The sequence below is a fragment of the Rhinopithecus bieti genome, unplaced genomic scaffold (assembly GCF_001698545.2).
Source record: "Rhinopithecus bieti isolate Rb0 unplaced genomic scaffold, ASM169854v2 scaffold_3041, whole genome shotgun sequence".
Taxonomy (NCBI): Eukaryota; Metazoa; Chordata; class Mammalia; order Primates; family Cercopithecidae; genus Rhinopithecus; species Rhinopithecus bieti.
The window spans coordinates 3,539,728-3,555,633 of record NW_016804262.1 but is presented as its reverse complement, the minus strand read 5'-3'; the positions used below and the strand labels follow the sequence as shown (position 1 = coordinate 3,555,633).

The following is a 15,906-nucleotide window of genomic DNA, read 5'->3' as shown; positions in this document are numbered from 1 at the left end:
TGGAAAGGAGAGTTTGATAAGTCAGGAAGACAGGCTTCACAATAGCTGGCTTAGGAAATTTTTCATAGCCCTACTGCATTTAGCCCTACTAAAAAGAAATTATAATTCTAATCCTCTACTGTAGGTAAGAAATACATGATAGATTTCTGTGGCACGTTGAACAGATTGATTCTATGCTAGAATGCTAATAACACAAGGAAATGGCAACTATACATGCAAAATGAAATTGAGCTGTGCATAACAATTTCTTTCATTTCTCTTTGATTTATTTCCATTCAATTCTGAAGGCTCATGGGTCAATGATTGTTTTGAATTAGTAGATCTAAAGCCTTCTATGGAATTTTTGTTTTTGTCCCCTCCTTATATTGTTCAACTGTAGTTTACCTAGTCAATAGTTGTAATCCAAAGGTCACTGTGAAGAAAGAGATTTTACCTTCAAACATGTTAGATACAGTCTACCACCATACCATCCTGAAAGTGCCCCATCTCATTTGATCTTGGAAGCTGAGCAGGGTTCGGCCTGGTGAGTAGTTGGATGGGAAACATGCTAGATACAAAAATGGAGAATCTACTGAAATGTGATAATTGAGATTTCACTGTTGTTTTCAGATACGTGATGGTAAATTCCTTTGGAGACTGTCAAAGATAGCACTGATGTCCTTATGATTAAATCTCTGGGGCAGGCCGGGCGTGGAGGCTCCCCACCTGTAATCCCAGAACTTTAGGAGGCGGAGGCAGGCGGATCACCTGAGGTCATGAGTTTGAGACCAGCCTGGCCAACATGGTGAAACCCCATCTCTACTAATACAAAAGTGAGCTGGATGTGGTGGCGGGCGTCTGTAGTCCCAGCTATTCAGGAGGCAGAGGCAGGAGAATCACTTGAGCTTGGGAAGCGGAGGTTGCCGTGAGCCAAGATCAGGCCATTGCTCTCCAGGCTGGGTAACAGAATGAGACTCCATCTCAAAAAAACAAAAAACAAAAAACAAAAAAAACCCAACAAACAAAAAAACTTTCAAGCGCACCTCAAAAAGAAGACCATAAATTGTTTTTCTCTGTTGCTACTTCTCTACAGAATTATTTTTTTTCCCACAAAATAGTGCAGGAAAAGATTACAAACAAAAGCTAATGAAAATATACTAAGGTTTTTAATAGTGTCCTAGTTTGCAGCCTTGGCTGAATATAATCTCTTGGCTGCAAACTGGGATACTATTCAACTTATTACACAGAGGGGTGGAACACCAAACTTAGAGATATGCTAAGCATTCTTTCAGGCCCCGAAACATACAGGGGTTTACCTTTTCCTCTGCGAGGCAGAATAGGAAACTGATCATGTATTCCAATAATAAATTGTGCTAGGAAAGTCCCGATTTTAGTTTTAATATGATTCAGTTTACCTCTGATTTGTATCTTTTCTAGGCCTTTCAACTAATGGTCTGTGGTCTTTGTATTTTTAAAATTTACATTCTATTTTCAAGAGATTTCCATATTATTTATTCACTCACCCAGTATAGCTTCAGAAACTCTCAAATATCTTAAGGCAGAGACAAATTGCATGTTTTAATTCCCTGAAGTCTTCAATTTTATCACTCTAGTATTACACAATTGCCAAAATATCTTGTGGATTTTCTGTTCTCCTATAGTGGTGCTCTGCCAGAGGCCAAATTTGAATTGTGAGCCTCGAGCTCTGAATGTCTCTGCTCTCTGTAGTTTTCTTGCTTCGTCAGGTCTTGCTGTCTTTTATAATTTATCCTGTTTTTCTAGTTCTGTTAAGCAATATCATTGACCTGCTGTAAACTGATCCATACTACTTCAAGCAAAACTTCAAAATTTAATATCAAGGCAAGTTTTTTGTTTGTTTACTTTCCTAGTTTTGTGATTATCCCCTATAGTTCCTACTCAGTTTTCTAGTAACTATTCTCCCCTCACAGCCAGGCTCTCAGTGGCTGTGTCTCTGATGCTAATGCTTGATTTCATAGAAGTTTATCTTCACCATCTATTTATACCACCTTGCTATCTTGCACTGTTCTTTAAAAAGCCTAATTTTGGTCTTTAGGACTAAATTATCTCTCAGAACTCCACTCCATCTGCTGACTTTATTTCAATTTGGTCTTTTAGATACAAAAGTGCTGCCTCTGCAGCCCACTCTCCACCCTGCAAGCCTCTGCTTGTGTATTCTGTTCATGTGTTAATTCTGAACAGCGTGTCAGGACTACCTCCTCATATGCCAGCCTTACCTGGTTCTCTGATCGTAGTGTCACACTCTGGCTTATTAGTCAGCCATGGATCTCACAGCCTTGCCTATTTATTTGATTCTTCCAGACCCTAGCCAAATTAAACACTAATATTACCTCAATCATATCTGTTCACCTGTCATCCTCAAGCCAATACTTAAACTTTGGCAAAAAACAGAGTATAAAACACATGCAAAACTGACAGAAAATTTCAAAAGAAAAACATTTTAATATAGAAGATTTTTCCACTTCATTTGTTAATTTCCATGTACTCTGCATACATTTCCTAGAGTATGAATCTTAGAACACATTGAACTACAATTTCATCCAGATTTTATCATAGCAGTCAACATTTTCTCTTGAGTAACTTTAAAAAGAAGGGAATCAAACACATCCTGCTTTCAGAGAAAAACAAAACAGCAGCAGCTGAGCCTCTCATAATCCAGTGAGGCACACAGGCTGGATGTGAAAATAACCTATCCCCACCTGAATACTTTGAATTTCATGGAGGAAATTGATGGAGAAAGATGCAGTATTTGTTTTAAGCACTAACTCAACAGAAGAGTAAAAGAAGTGGGGAAAGAATATATGCATGATTGAGACTTTTATTCTGCAATCTTATTAGTGTTTTCTGTGCAAAATATATTCTTAGTGCCTCCTGAAAGATGGAAGAAAAACTTAAATGCTGACCACCGTTTAAAGTCTGTGGAATTGTAGCGATCACTCTCTTGTTACAGATTAAAGGAGGTGGAGAGATAAAGAATCAGCCTTCAGTAATACTTACCATGACAGGTGTAATACTGTAGTTTAATGAATGACTTTTCCAGTGCAGGCCTATACAGGGAGAAGTGGTAATATTCATAAGGCTTAGCCATGGTTTTTTCTGGTAACTAAATATTATCACCACATCAGTTATGGGATTTCTATTGATAGACATTGAAAAAAAAAAGTCATGAAATTACTTTATCACCATATTTCATAAACTTACATGGCCCTATTTTTCAATTTAAACTTAGGTGTGAAAAGATGTAGAATTTTCACAGCTGTGCTAGGTGACTCCCACTGCCTTAGAAAACAATTAGACAACACTTCTTAATCATAAATTTTACTCACACATAAGAGTGAATTATAACATTGACATAATGACCTCTCTATATTTATTCCCACCCTTTAAATACAGTTAAACCATTTGTTGTCTTTTTTTTTTTATTAAAGTATATATGAGATGTTTTAGATTTAGTGGCGATTGAGAGTTAATATTTTACAAAACCCTTTTTAAAATTGTGATAATACTGGCACACGTCTGTAATCCCAGCTTCTTAGAAGGCTGAGGCAGGAGCATTGCTTGAACCAGGAGGCGGAGGTTGCAGTGAGCCACTGAGATCGTGCCATTGCACTCCAGCCTGGGCGACAGAGTGAGACTGTCTCAAAAAAAAAAAAAAAATCGCGATAATACAGTGATTAATACTGAATATTTTCTTATATTTTGACAAAATTATTAAGCATCAATTGTAGATTGATGATTTTAAATAATAAATTTGATAGAAGTTAAAAGGTATCAAATACCATTGTATCTAACAAAATGCTAGCAATATAAATAAAACTTACCTTTTAGTCTTTCTTTGTTGCTCCAGGTAATTCAGGAAATTTCTCTAAGCTCTTTCCTAGGATTAGTTTTAAGGGATGGAATAAAAGTAAATCCTCAGATTAAAAAAGTGTTAATGAAATGGTGAGAAAAACATGTATCATTGAACACAACTCTAGTCTTTGCCATGGAAAGAAAAGAATATAAGGAAATCTCAATTTCCTTTCTCCTATTAGAGCAGGGATGCTTGGCTCTATCAGCTAATAGTAATTTTTAGACAATGCCAAAGGAATGCTTTGATAAGTGAAATAATCAAATTTATTTCTTTTGTGTATCATATCATCCCACACAGCAATGGTGGTTTTGAGAAATTTAATTCAATTTCAGTGAATTCTATCTAACTAACTGGTTTAGGATTGCCCGCAATCCTACCTTCTCCTCTGACACTCACCTGCTTATGTATCTCGCATTAATATGACGAAAATGAGGCCATCGCCCCAACATAGCAGGGTGCCACTTCGCTGCTCAACCTGCCCTGTTGTAAATTAAGAAAAATATATTATCCACTTAATCTTAGGATTAATATTTGTGTTTTAACCTTTTGTCATAAAATTAATTGAAATCACAAAACATACAATTTTTATTAACATGTTCTGATATTTTTAGTAAAATAAAATCATAATTTATTGACTGATGACTAAAATAGACTGACTTCCTGTCACCTCATTAGAATAGCTCCCAAATGAGTGAGCCAAGAAAACAAAATATATGTTTGAATTCTAAATAAAATGTAGTAATATGTTTCCCTTTTAAAAGAAATTTTCTCTTTTTTGATACTCTCCAAAATTCAGAATAAGGAAGAAATTGAAGTTATTTTGGAACCAAGAAAAACAAGCTTATTGCCCAAAACAAAAGTGTATGTTTTTAAAAGAAAGGACTTTTATGTTGATAATTTCATCTGTTCAAGAAAGATATTAGTAAGAAAAATAAACCAGTTCTGCTCTTAGAGTAGGATAAAATTAGCTTTGGAAACAATTGTCTACAGTTTCCTCCATCTTCCATTCTGTTTGGCAATGTATAATCTAGTTGCTGTGAAAAATGTTTTCAGCCAAAGGGTTTATAAAATGTACAAATATTTGTTTTATTCACTTTCAGTGAATGGTTGATCTTTTATTTTTAAACACTCTGGAATGTATAAATATAAATCGATTTTATTCATTGATAAAATAAAAGTCATTGTAATGATTGATCTTTTCAATTGTCTGAAAATGGCTGTATCCTTTTGAATACAACTTAGTGGCTAGAAAATAGTTTTGTTCACTTCCACGCCTTTGCCTTTGCCATTTGTTATTGCAGGTGAGATTTTCCCACAGTTAATAATTGTCCTTTCTAGCTCTTGTTACCCTCAAGATTTCTTTTTAAATGTGATGTTATAAACTTTTACTTCTATGGTCTGGGTATAGGGTTATTTTCATTAACTTTCTTGGCATCTGTTTTATTTATAATATTTATGTATCTCTTCACTTATAAAACATTTTCTAAAATTTCTTTTAGCCTCTCATTCTAAATCTGCTCTTTTATATGTTTTGCAGATTTTATTTATTTATTTACTTTTTATTTTATTTTATTTATTTATTTATTTTTTTGAGATAGAGTTTTGCTCTTGTTGCTTAGGCTGGAGTGCAATGGCGTGATCTCGGCTCACCACAACCTCCGCCTCCCGGATTCAAGCGATTCTCCTCCCTCAGCTTCCTGAGTAGCTGGGACTGCAGGTGCCTGCCATCATGCCTGGCTAATTTTGTATTTTCCTCTGGGATTACTGCTGGGCTTACAGGCATGAACCACCGCACCTGGCCAGATTCTTAATCTCTTCCTTATGTCTGTTAACCATTGTTTCGTGTATTTTATATCTTTATCTTTTGGTATTGGATTTGGGTAAATTTCTCAGTAATATTTTTGATTTGTTAATTTTCTCTTAAATTATTTCCAATCTCGAATTTTTGTTGACATAATTTGTTTCTTTTAACTTTTATTTTGGAAATAATAAAAGATTCACAGAAAGTTTTAAACATAGCCTGGAGAGGTTCCTGGTTCCTTTCACTGAGTTTTCTCTAATGGTAACATTTACAGTACAATAACAAAACCATAAAATTGACATGAGGACATGTGTGTTTATAGTTTGATGGCATTTTATCAGTTATGTAGATTTGTATACCTACTATGGCAATCAAATATAATTATTCCATCACCACAAAGATCTCCCTCTTGCTACTACTTTATAGTTATATCTACTCCTTCCTCATCTCACTATTCTTGATCCCTGGCAACTACTAATCTCTTCTCCATCTTGAATAACAAAATGTCATTCAAGAATGTTATATAAATTGAATTACACAGTATGTGACCTTTTGAAATTGGCTTTTTTTTTCACTCAACATAATGCCCTTGTGTATAGTTAGGTTATTTTGATTTTTATCCACTGTACCAATGTGTGTGTGTGTGTGCGTGTGTGTGTGTGTGTGTGTATGTGTTTCTTTTTGAAACAGAGTTTTGATCTGTCACCTAGGCTGGAGTGCAGTGGTATGATCTCGGCTCACTGCAACTTCTGCTTCCTGGGTTCAAGTGATTGTCCTGCTTCAGCCTCCTCAGTAGCTGGAATTATAGGTGCATGCCACCACACCCAGCTAATTTTCGTATTTTTAGTAAAGACAGGGTTTCACCATGTTGGCTAGGCTGGTCTTGAGCTCCTGACCTCAGGTGATCGGCCTGCCCTGACCTCCCAAAGTGCTGGGATTACAGGCATAAGCCACCACACCTGGCCCAGTGTGTTTTTTAATTGGTTTATTTGGGCCATTTATACTTAATATAATTACTGATATGTTAGGACTTACATCTACCACTTTAGTTTTCCAGTTGTCACTTTGTTTGTTGTTTCTGCTTTACTTTTTTTTATCTTCACCTAGGTTACTTGAACATTTTTATAATTCCATTTTGATGTATCTATAACATTTTTTAGTTTATCTCTTTGTATGGATTTTTAGCAATTGTGCTATTATGCATACATGCTTATCACAGTTTGCTGGTGCCAACTTTTATCAGAGTAAAGTACAGAAACTTCCCTCTAAGTGTCTTTACTTCCCTCTAAGTCTCTTTACCATCTCTTACTTATATGATTATCTTAAATATTCCCTCTATATCGGTTGAGACCCATAATTTTTTATCTACTTGTCAAACATAATGTAGACAACTCAAGAGAAGTAGCAAAATCTATGATATTTACTCACATTTTTGCTTTTTTCATTATTCTTCTTTTCTTCCTGTTGTTCTAAGACTCCTTTTTTCAATCATTTTTCTTCTGGTTGTAGAGGACTTCCTTTGCCATTCATTTAGGGTATATCTGCTAGTGAGGGTATATCTGCTAGTGACAAATTATCTTGGTTTCCTTTGTCTAATGGTGGGTAAAGAAAACCTTTAGGCCGGGCGCGGTGGCTCAAGCCTGTAATCCCAGCACTTTGGGAGGCCAAGACGGGCGGATCACGAGGTCAGGGATCGAGACCATCCTGGCTAACACGGTGAAACCCCGTCTCTACTAAAAAAATAGAAAAAACTAGCCGGGCGAGGTGGCGGGCGCCTGTAGTCCCAGCTACTCGGGAGGCTGAGGCAGGAGAATGGCGTAAACCCGGGAGGCGGAGCTTGCAGTGAGCTGAGATCCGACCACTGCGCTCCAGCCTGGGTGACAGAGCGAGACTCCATCTCAAAAAAAAAAAAAAAAAAAAAAAAAAAAAAAAAAAAACTTTATTTCTCTTTCATTCCTAAAGGATGATTTTACTGAATGTAGAATTCTGCGGTTGATAATTCATTTTGTTCAGCACTTGAAAACTGTTGTGCTGCTTCCTTCTGGCTTCATGATTTCTCATGAGAAATTATGCTTTCTTCTTCATCTCTTTGTAAGTCCAAAATATATGCATTTTAGAGACATTTTAAAACTGCTCTGATGTTTTCAGATTGCTCTGATGTTTTCATTTCACCTGGAAGAATTCATATTCCTCTTGCTTTTAAGCAGTATTCCTCAAAAGAATTTTCCTTTTCTTCTTATGTTTCGAAATTTTAATTTTCAACTCCTTGTGAGTGGGAATTTTCTCTCCTTTATGCTCATTCTTCCTTGTTAATGTTCTTGAGTCTTTCTGTATTCAGTACTATATATACTTTTCATCTAGAATGAGATCGTAAGTGGGACATCAAGGACTCCTGTTTTATGATGATACTAGAAGTAAAGCAGAGGCAATTACCTAGCTTGCGGTGGCTTGTTCTAAGATGTCCACTTTCTCCCGTCTCACTAGATGCACAGATCAGTGCCTTTTCTCAACACAGATGAGAGATCCCTGCTTCCACTTCCAGGCAGCAAGTCTGGCCTTTGTCACTTCTTTCACATGATGTCAGTTCAGCTGAGAGATTAGAAGTTCTAGTTGCCTTGGTCGACTTCTGGATCTAAAGACTTTCAGGCCCATGGTTTCCAACCTGCTTATTGCATTTTGCTTTTCTTGTATTTATGTTCCTTGGAGATGTTTAACTAATTTTCAACTGTGGCTTTATCTTTTAGTCATCTCTTTTTGTATTTAATCTGCCATTGCTATTGCTTTTGAGCAGAAGAGTCTTCAAAGCATGAACTTACAAGACTGTTTTTATTGGAAGCCCTCCAATTTCCACTAAACTGACTTTTTCCCTCACATTTCCAAAATAGCTGCCTCAAATGAAGACCAAGTGACCCTCTGTTATCTAAATTCATCAAAAGTCTGTATCTTTGGAGTTTAGTCTAAGAAACTGAGTCTCTTCTTACCAAAGCATTCTATATACGGGTCAGTGCTCTTTAGCAGCCAATATCCTGAATAAATTATTCATTTCCATGGTTTTAGTTATTGTCTAAGGCTAGTTTCTATAAAATTATATATCTGATTTGACCTTGCCTACCACTTATTTTTAATTTGTCTTATACATATTGTCCTTGAAATAGATATCTTCCCAATCTCTAGAAACCAACAGAGGGAAGTCATACATCCTTATTTTTCCTCTAAGATTCCCTTTGAGCCACTTAGTCGATATTTATAAGAATTTGAGTATCTGTAGCATTTGAACCTAGTAAATTGATTTTTTAAAATGGAAGTAATGGATTCTGCCTTAAAGAGTTTGCAAATCGAACACTTAAAAATTATTAAAAGTATTTATTTAGCACCTACTGTGAGCAAATAATTGCACTACTATTGTAATTTGGAATACAGAGAAGCAGCAAACAGATGGTCTGGTTTTATGAAACACAGGCATTAAGATAAATTTATTTGACAGGTTGTTATTGTGTGCCAGCTTTGTTATTGTGCTTAGAAATGTGGAAAAGTCAAACATGGAGGATAATCCTCATTCTTTTACAGGTTGCCTGGGGAAATAAAGACACTAATGGACATGATATAGGGTATATGGTGATGAGTTCTATGAGACAGGAGTAAAGGAAGTGCTGTGGGTGTTGGTTGGGTAAGAGAGGAGTTCCAGTTGAGCATAGGGGAGACATGAATTGGGAAAGATTTCCCAGAGGAAATGCCATTTGAACAGAACTCTGAGGGATAGTAGTATTTGGTATGAGGGCAGGAGTTTTCTGGATATGGGGGGTAAATGCACAGAAGCAGCAAGCTGGGGAATATGTATAATCAAACAGATACTAGTGGTATTTTCTTTTATACTTTGTTGCATTATCTCCCCACATTCAGTCAGTAAATAAATCAAGGAAAAGTGCTCCCATTATTATGGACTTATTTGAAAATTGTTTAACTCCTCATTTTTTCCTCTAACACGTTTTTACTTGCATCAGCTTTCAACAACTTCAACTAAACTTTGAAATATTCTCTTTGTAAGCTCACTCTTGCCTTTCCTTATATCTCTTTAATTGGCTCTATATAATAATTAAAAATGATGTTTTCATGACCTTGTTTTTAGTTACATTGCCTACTTTCTAATCATCACTCTCTGTTGCTCTTCAAAATACACACAAAATTCTGACAGTAAGAAAAAAAATGTACTCTTAGGGTGACTTTTATTTGTATTTAGTGATTTTTTACTTTTCAAGTTTTATTAATGGGTTTAATTTTAAAGAGTTTTAGATTTACAGAAAAATTGAACAGAGGGCACACTGAGTCCCATGTAGCACCTTCCTCACACATAGTTTTTCTATTCTTAATATTCCAAGTCATTACTATTTGTTACAATTAATAACCCAATAATGATATATCTTTTATTAATTGAAATCCATAGTTTATTGAGATAATTTTATAATGCCCTTTCTTCTGTTCCAGAATCCCATCTAGGATACCTCATTACATTTAATTATCATGTCTCCTTAGGCTCCTCTTGGCTATGACAATTTCTCATATTTTTCTTGTTTTTCATGACCTTGACAGTTTTGAAGAGTACTGGTCAGCAATCTTGTACAATGCCCTTGTATTGGAATTTATCTGATGCTTTTCTCATGGCTAGACTGGGCTTAAATGGTTTGAGGAGGAAGATCATTGATATAAAGTGCCACCTTCATAGCATCATATCAAGGGATCAACACAATTTATGACTTGCGTTGACCTTGGTCACCTGGCAGAATTAAGTTTCCGCACCATAAAGAGACTCATTTCCTCCTGCTCCTTTTCCATACTGCACTCTTTGGAAGGAAGTTATAGTCTGTACTTAAGGAGTGGGAAATTGTGCTCTCATTTTTTCATTTTTTTATTCCTCAAAACAAACTTATGAGAAAATAAGGAAGGCAGAGTAAGAATTATTATGCTTCCTCTTTCCCATTTCACACATGAGGAAAACTCTGTATTTCAGGAATTTTACATGGCTTAAGTGTGGTCACGACAGACAAATGGAAGAAACAGTATTAGATATCATATATGCTCTCCAGTGCTTTCTCCAAGACAGATTTTTCTGCCAGCCTCAACCATGGCTCTTTAGGTTTTCCTTAGTGTTCTGTCTGTGCATTCTGCCCATGTCTTAGTATTTACAGTTCTCATTCTGTTATAGTTGACTTTTCCTTATTTTTTGACAATGTTCTTCTTGTTTCCTTTGCTCTTACACTTCATTTTTGTAGGCACTTAATTTTTTTATTACAACCAGTTTTCCAAAATTGAGTGAGATATCATTGACTAAGACAAGGAGACGCTGGGTGTTTATAGTTTATGTGTGTATCCACATGCATTCTCATTGTCCTGTTCCTTTCATGAATTTAAATATCTTAAGAGTATTCTAACGAATCAATACTCAAAACAGAAATTTCTGTTTCTATCTTCATCTTTAATGATGACAACATTTCTTAAAATGTTTTACTTAAATGAGTTTTACATTTTCCTTCCAAACCAAGAAATTTCTTCTTTCAGACTAAGTGGTCCTTGAGAAATGGAGAAATATAGACAAGATATGGATGGAGTAGCTGCAAAAGCCTCTTTCAGAAAATTTATAGTTTTTGATTATGGATAATCTGCATACAAACTGATTTTGTTTAACCCTACTCCAAAATAGTATTTTTTTGTTTTTTCTGGTTTGATGAGAGAGCTAAACAATATCTGAAGACAGGGGTATATTCTTATGTTTCATGTGCTATCCAGTTTCCTAAAGACTTCTGGGACTGCCAATGGGGTCAGAATTTGAGGCCCTGAGGAAAAAGAAAGGAGATATTATTAAGGACATTTTTATGTTTTTATGTTAAGAGCTGGCAAGATTTGCATATATTTTGGGAGTCTCCTCCTTTGGTTATAACCTTCTTGGTACAAATTAGAGAGAAACTGTATTTGTGGTGGTCTGTTGTCCCATTGCATGTGCTGATGTGCATGGTGTGTGTGTGTGCATGCGTGTGTGTCTATATGAGATTCTTGGGAAGCAGAAAACACTAACCTCCCCAATTTAGTAACAATCTATTAAGAAAAATAGAAATATATTTACAGTGAATCTCAAGAAAACTATGATCTGTTATTGGCTTCCCTTGTACTTTTGTCTGAGTCAATTTTACCTGAAAAGTGAGTTATTTAATTTTCACTTTTCAATTTCAAGACAAGAATATAAGACTGAATTTTTTAATCCTTGCCTTCACAACATAAATAATTAATTTAATAAGCATAACTCAACAGCAACAACAAAACAAACATTTTTTCATTGAAATATTTAATAAGTGAAGCCCTCATAGTTGCCTTGGGAAAACACTGGTTTAGTGGGCATTGTAGTGAGACAGTAGGAAAAGTAAAATCTGAATTATCAGATCTCATTGTATTTCTAAAACATAAAGTTCTAGGTCCTGGGTTGGATTTTGTAAATTCCTAATCAAAAGCAAAATATTAAGAAACCCCATTGGTATTTAATAATCCAATGGATCATAGCACCACATTGTTACAGTGGATCATATTTGATATTTTGAGATAGCAAAAAAATGTTGCAGACAGGATTGTTCAATTTATTATATTCATAGCTGCCTGAAAATGCCCCACATACTTACAGTTATTGCATCAGACACTTGTGATTGCCATACTAAACTGTCTGTCCTCCCTTATATAAAGAAAGTACAATTTATCAGAAGTTTCCATAACTTTTTAACATTTAGTAACCACGATATCAGATTAGAATAAACAATGGTTCCATATACTATTCCCATCCTAGCTGTTTAGTCAGTTTGTTCTCTTACTATATGAAATATCAACTTCATGCATGGTTGGATTTATAGAGAAATTATACTACATATATGTATGTATTTGTGTGTATATATATCCACATACATACATATATACTGCTTTTTGTTATAAAAGTAACACATGCTCATTATAAAAAGAAAAGCAGTACAGGTAGGGATAAAACAGAATGTGTTATTCAGTCACCCCAGGATGACTACAGTTAACATATTGAGTAGTCTTCTATGCATATATGTATCACTCTATCTACATATATCTATCCTTTATTAAATAAAAATACCATTCATTTAGTTTTGAAGTATTTTTCACTTACATGGCATATATTTTCATGTCAATACAGATCTACATCATTGTCTTTAAGCAGATATTCTTTGATGAACTTCTCATTCAGTTTTTGAATCATGGAGTTAGTCTTTGAGCCTTGGGCCTAGCATAAGGATCAGGAAAGGGGAACTAGGTCAAGAAGCCAAGAGGCAGATGCCATACAATGTAGGTGACAAAGTGAAAAAGAAACCCAGCCCAGAACATCTTCCTGCTGTGGAAGGGGCATATGTAAGCATGTCTTCCTCCGCCTCACCATTCCTCACAACCCTTCACACACAGCACAATCATAAGAAGCCACCCAAGCACTGTCATAAGAAATATTTGGTGGAGCAATTAGTTCTTTCCACATACATATCTAGAGACGGTACTGCCTTCCTTGTAGTCATGGTGATTGGACTGAGTGGGAAAGGAGATTTGATTTGGGTTGTGACAAACTTGAGGAAATTTGACAAAGACTCTCATTAATGGATAGCAGCAGCAGCAGCAGAATCAATGAGGGGAGGAGGTTGCTGACACCTTAAGTGTAAGGCTGATGACACCTAACTTTGTTCCAAGAGTCACTTCCCTGGCCCCCTTTCTGAATTGCTGAAAGGTAAGAAATCTGGGATGTCAAGAAGAAAGCTTTTTCTATACCTTTTTTAAACCTTTGGGAGAAGGTTATATCAGAAGGAAACCACCCACCCCTGTCTTCCTCTCCTTCCTAGCTGTAAGTTATAGTTTTTGTATAAGGCAATTATTAAATCATTTTTATCTGTGTTGTTGAAAATGTTAATGTATGTATTACAAGAAAGAATATTACATGCCTAATACATTATACCTACTTCTCTTACAGAAATAGATGACAAGAGGGTGCCCAACACACAAGGGGAAGTAAGTTTTTAAAAATATTTTTGTGTAAATGTGTTCAAATCAATTAAAATGCAAAAATTTGCTTGATTTGATGTGATATAAATAATATGATACAACTGTAATGAAACTTTAGATTGCTCCTTCTGACTGAATAAACAGTAATATAGTATCATTAAAATCTCTGCCTCTCGGTTACCTTTATTCTCTACCTATGTAATGCTAATCCCTGAAAAAACTTTTAAAATAAAACATCACTTTTAATGGCAAAATATGGTATTGACAACTTCAATTTATTGAGTGATTATATATACACATCACAGGCTAAGCCATGTAATGCTGGAATCCCAGAGCAAGGAGATGAGGGTAGAGGGATGACACCTCTTAAAGGGTCTTCTGGTATGTGGAGCCAAAAGTCTGAGGCCAGAGTCTAGGGGGACTGAAGTCCTCCAAAGCCTGAGTAACCAGATCCAAGGGGTTCACCTAGAAATGTACTCAGATTTAAATTCAGCAGGCTGTCTGAATACTGTCACTCCCTATTCCCTCCACATACATGTGTAGGAGTTTATATAGAAAATAGGAACCAGGAGAGGTTAGGAGAGTATATAATAGAGAATGTATGAAACACAAAGTGAATAAACTAGTTCCCAGAAATGAAATAAATATTGAATAGGATGCTGTACAGAGTTACTAATCAATTCCCTTGATCCAAGGAGTAGGCATACAGCAATACTTAAAGAGAAAAATGTAGAATGGGCAAAATATCAAATAGTGTATCATAAGATTTTTCTGAAAATTTTGTGAGACAGCAAAAGTGGAAATGCTTTGAAAACTAAACTCTTACATAAATACAAAGTAGTTTTTATTAGTAAGTTTACACTGTGTTACTAAACAACAACAACAAAAAATTTCTGAAGAGTTGATTTTCTATTTGATCTTTAAATATGTGCGTGGAAGTAAACATTAAAAATTCCTAAAGTGATTGCTTCTCAAAACCAGCCAGATGTGACTGAAACAGTATAAGTGCCCCAGAAATGTCAATCATCCACACATTTAACATTAATGTAGAGTCATCCTGTCTATACCTGTGCATAGTATGTAGGTATCACAAAACTATTCTGGAGAAATTTGCTTATACTATTTGCTCATCTGATATGGATTTGGTAACTTTTGTTGAAAGTTTTAGTTTTCAATTGATTGCTTCTGCATCAGATAAACAACATCTTGATGATACCTTTGAGGGCAGTTAATCTTTAATAGGCACAAGGAAGGATGCCTCAAGCTCTGTTTACAACTTTGTAAAACAGTTTCTAGTTTCTTTCAAACCTTGTACATTATGTTCTTCCTAATGTGCATAGCAAGCCTGGAACAATCTTTAAAAAGTGTGTTGTAACTATTTACACTTGAGCTTTTCAAAGCAAAAGTAATTGCCCCAGATGCGAAAACTCATTGATTAAGACCGGTACCCTTGCCACATTAAAACATAAATCAACATGCTATTAAAGTGGAGTCTTTGGCATTTTCCAGTTGGGGGTTAGACCATATAATTTATTAAATGAATAATATGTATATCCATTATATAGAGCTCTGTATCCTTATCTGTATTTTGATCCTGAAATAAGTTCTTATTTTTGTCATTTTGAAATGCAGAATCTCTTCTTCAATAACTTTATCCTAATCCAATAATGCTTAGGTAAGAGTGTCACATAGCAGTTTTCTTAGGAAAGGACTTATCTTTTAAACATATGAAGAATGTTACCTCAATGTTATAATTCCAAGTAAATGGAGGTAATAGTTGAACACGTCAATTCAAGATGGCTATAGATTGCTCTTACTTTCCAAGGACCCTCATTGTCCCCCTTGAATCACTCAATAACCCCACGAACAGATACTATTATTTCCTGGACATAGCTTTTGGAATATACTTTGTCATGGAACTCAAGACTGTTTTTCTCTCAAATGAAAAGGATTGGTGTCTCTTTTTCTCTTTCTTTTTTAAAATAAATTAATGTTATTAGGTAGGAAAGTAAAATGATTTCAAGGCTGCCGTGAATGAAGAATCTTATGATTAAGTAGACCCTACAACTCCATATATCTCTTAAGTCTGTGATATCACTAATGTGTATATAATTTCTCATTAATTAGATTCTATTTCATGACAGGGAGAAATCAGAAAGCTTTTCATAACATGGCCCAGTATTTATTTCCCTCA

The 15,906-nt window shown here is 35.2% G+C and overlaps 1 protein-coding gene across 2 annotated transcripts in view; it reads left to right on the top strand.

Annotated features, from left to right (window-relative positions):
- Positions 1–15,906, top strand: part of PPP1R1C (protein phosphatase 1 regulatory inhibitor subunit 1C) — a 148,828-nt gene that overhangs the window by 60,916 nt on the left and 72,006 nt on the right. For both annotated transcript variants that reach the window (XM_017867436.1, XM_017867435.1), the window contains exon 3: positions 13,681–13,718. In XM_017867436.1, coding sequence (XP_017722925.1) covers positions 13,681–13,718 — 38 coding nt within the window. The remainder of the gene's footprint in view (positions 1–13,680; positions 13,719–15,906) is intronic.